A 3,199-nucleotide genomic window follows, 5' to 3' on the forward strand; every position below is an offset into this window, starting at 1 on the left:
TACCTTAGCTAGTATCCATGCTTATCCCTTTACCTGCTTTAAATATAAACCTAAGGTACTTAGTTGTCTTAACTTCAAACTCGCACTTCTTGATGTCCACCTGTAGCCCTGTGGCTTGCAGCTTGCTAAGCACTTTTCAGACGTGCTCTCGGTGCTGGCACAGATCGCCATCGGTGTAGATTAGTACGTCGTCCAGGTATGCTAAGCAGAAGTCATCCAGGTGTTCTCTCAAGGTCCAGTTAATGTATCGTTGAAAAGTACTTAGGGAGTTCGCCATGCCAAAGGGGGTAACTAGCCACTTAAACAGTCTAAATCTTGTTCGGAAGGCTGTCTTCCACTCATCGCCTGGTGCGACACAGATCTTGTGGAAGGCTGCGATAACGTCCAACTTTGTGAACCATTTAGCCTTGCTTAAGCTGTTAAGTGTCTCTTGGATGAGGGGTAGCGGGTACCGGTCCTTCTTAGTAATTGCGTTCAGAGCTCGATAATCGATGCACAGTCGGAGCCCTCCTCCAGGTTTCTTGGCGAACAATACTGGCGCTGCAGCTTGCGAGCTGCTTACGCGGATGAATCCCTTCTCAAGAAGCGATGTGAGTTCCTTTCTAAGGACTAGGAGCTCTCTGCGCGACATGCTATAGAGGGGTCCCCATAGTAGCTAAGCATCCTTCGGCTCTAGCTTGATCTTGTGGTCCACCCCTGGCCCTCAGTGCGGTGGAAGCTTCTCTGCTTGCTTCGGGTTGAAGAGCTCATAGAACTCCTGGTACTGTGTTGGTAGCAGCGCTCGTACATCTACGGGCTTCTTTGGTTGTAGCGCCTTGTTGATGTCTACAATCAACGCGGCGAAGATCTAAACGCTATTTAGAGCGTTCTTATGCCTACAAACTAAGGCCGCAAACGCTGCAGCGTTGACTTAGCTAACTCCTCCTTGTAGGCGTCCTTTAGTCAACCTTACTCGAATGCCCTTTAAGTAGATAAAAATACTCTTCTTAGCAGGAGATACTGATACGTTCTAGTAGTCCATCCATCCCCTGCTAAGGTACACGTCCTCACTAGAGGACAAGTCCATTACGTATGCATAAGCAGTCTCTTCGTACCCATGCATCTTGAACAAGAATCAAGCAACCTCACTAATCTCTAACAGCTTGCCGTTCACTCCCTCAATTATCCGAGAGGGGATCTAAAAGCGCTCTAGACAGTGGCGGTAAGCGAATCTCTTGCTAATTAGTGCATAGCATAGGCATCCGCAGTCTATAAGCGCGACAGCGTTTGCTACGTTGTTCACGATAAGATCTACAGTAATTGGTGGGGGACGCATATGCTTCTGCTGAAACTGATTCCATTCGCTACGTGTCTGCCGATCCATCTTCAGAGGCTCTGGGCCGAGACTCTGGCCCAGAGCTACTCTTTTTCCGAGTCGCTATCGTCTGGGCATTCGATCTGTTTCTGGCGTCTCTGCCCTTTGCTTGGGGGAACGGCTCTCTTAACCCAAGTGGTGTTTGGACAGTTTCTAGCGATGTGGCCCAGTTCGCCGCAGCTGTAGCAGTCTAGTGGGGACCGCCTTGGTCTATCCTTCGTTTCCCGTGCCCAATTGGCCTTCGAGGGCTCCCAGTCCATCGCTTCTAGACTAGCATCTCGCTGAGCGACCTTCGGGGGAGCTTGCGCATGACTGTAGGCCACGTTCCTTCGATTCCTCCCGTGCAACTGGATCTGGTATAGGTCATTAGAAAGCTTGATTGCCTTGTCTATATATTCCTTCAGACTTCCGTTCTTTAGAGTATGGAGCATTAGCTTTTAGAGCTCTTCTCCAAGTCCCTTACTAAACATCTCACAAGCTACTGCTAGGCTAAACTGCTGTTAGGACTCTACGCGAAGCTAGTTGAACTCTAAGACATAGTTGCGTATTGGTCGTCGTCCTTGCTTTAAGTGCTGAAGCTTGTTTAGCGCACGCTGCTGCTGGTGCACGTCTTAGAAGTGAGTATCCATGTGCTCCTATAGGCCGGCCGTAGTTCGTTCCTTATTCTCAAGCACCTAGGGAAGAAGGACCTAGTTTGCTTTGCCCTTCGTTCGACTGAGCACGTATCGGACCTTTGCGTCCTCTGTTAGGAACATGGCGTGGTCGTACTCTAGCTTCCCTTCGCACTCAAATTTCTAACCTAGGTAGTTATCACGTGTCCTATTAAAACGCTCTAGGTTAGGAAACTTATTCTTGCGGGCTGCTGGCTCGGCGACTGTTGTTAGCGGTGGTAGAGGAGTGTCGACTCTTGGGGATGACTCCGAACGTCCTTCGGCTTGGTTCCTCTCAAGTGCCTCTAGGCGACTAGCCATTGGGCTGAGCAGCTGCATCATCTGCTCCATTACTTGGGCCACGGCGTTCTGATTAGCTTTTGGTGAGCCCTCCTGCCTTGGTGAGCCCTTCCCCCCTACGACTAATGATCGCTTAACGACTGCTTCGATCGTTGGCCCAATCGCTGCTTCCTTCCATCCGTCCTCTCTCAGCATCTGCGTGATCTCACGCAGGATCTCTTCGTCCGGGACTCCTGCCTGGCTCTTAGTGGTGGCGTAAGCCGCTAGTTCTTCAACGTTCAAGTTAGGAGCGTTGGCCTCCATTGTCTAATTCGTCTTTAGACGTCTCTTGTCTTTGCCTGCTAGTGTGCAGGGCTTCCAATCGTCCTTCAATCTACTCGCGCAGTCCTTGACTGCGGCCTACTCCTCGTTAGTGAGGACTAGTAGGGCTTACCTTCGGCCGTACTTCTCTTCTAGCTGGTTCTGAACAGCGTTTGGCTGCTGTCGTGTCGCGTCCCTAGGAAGACTCGCGTCTTGCCGTCTCGCTCGTGGGATCTCGTCTCTGATTGAGAGTAATCGCACGGCCTGCACCCCGTCCGATAGAGGATTGACAGGACTTCTCACTACAACGTCCGCTTCTAGCTAACTGTACGCTAGGCCCGAGTGGCCTTCAGGTAGTTCATCACGCGACGTTGCGCCTACGGCTCGGCTTTCCAAGACATGGTAGGACTTCCTAGACAGGTCCTAGGCGACTAAATCGCCTACTGTCTCTCACGGCTGAACTTCCTGCGAAGCTCTGCCCTAGGTGTACTGTCTTGCGACGGTCTACCTTCTCGCTGCACTGAAGGCCTTTTGTACCTATTGCAGCACTAACTCTATGTTACTAGCTTGCACTAACAACACGCTCTAAAAACTT

General features: G+C 50.8%; 1 protein-coding gene across 1 annotated transcript; it reads right to left on the reverse strand.

The window, feature by feature from the left end:
- Positions 1-2,148: 2,148 nt before the first annotated feature.
- On the reverse strand, positions 2,149-2,607 carry SETTUDRAFT_112201 (uncharacterized protein; the record flags this gene model as incomplete). The annotated part of the gene is made up of 1 exon (XM_008024661.1): positions 2,149-2,607. One exon carries the CDS (start codon positions 2,605-2,607, stop codon positions 2,149-2,151), a length of 459 nt encoding a protein of 152 aa, XP_008022852.1.
- Between the last annotated feature and the right edge of the window lie 592 nt (positions 2,608-3,199).

Source organism: Exserohilum turcica (genome assembly GCF_000359705.1).
Source record: "Exserohilum turcica Et28A unplaced genomic scaffold SETTUscaffold_120, whole genome shotgun sequence".
Taxonomy (NCBI): domain Eukaryota; kingdom Fungi; phylum Ascomycota; class Dothideomycetes; order Pleosporales; family Pleosporaceae; genus Exserohilum; species Exserohilum turcicum.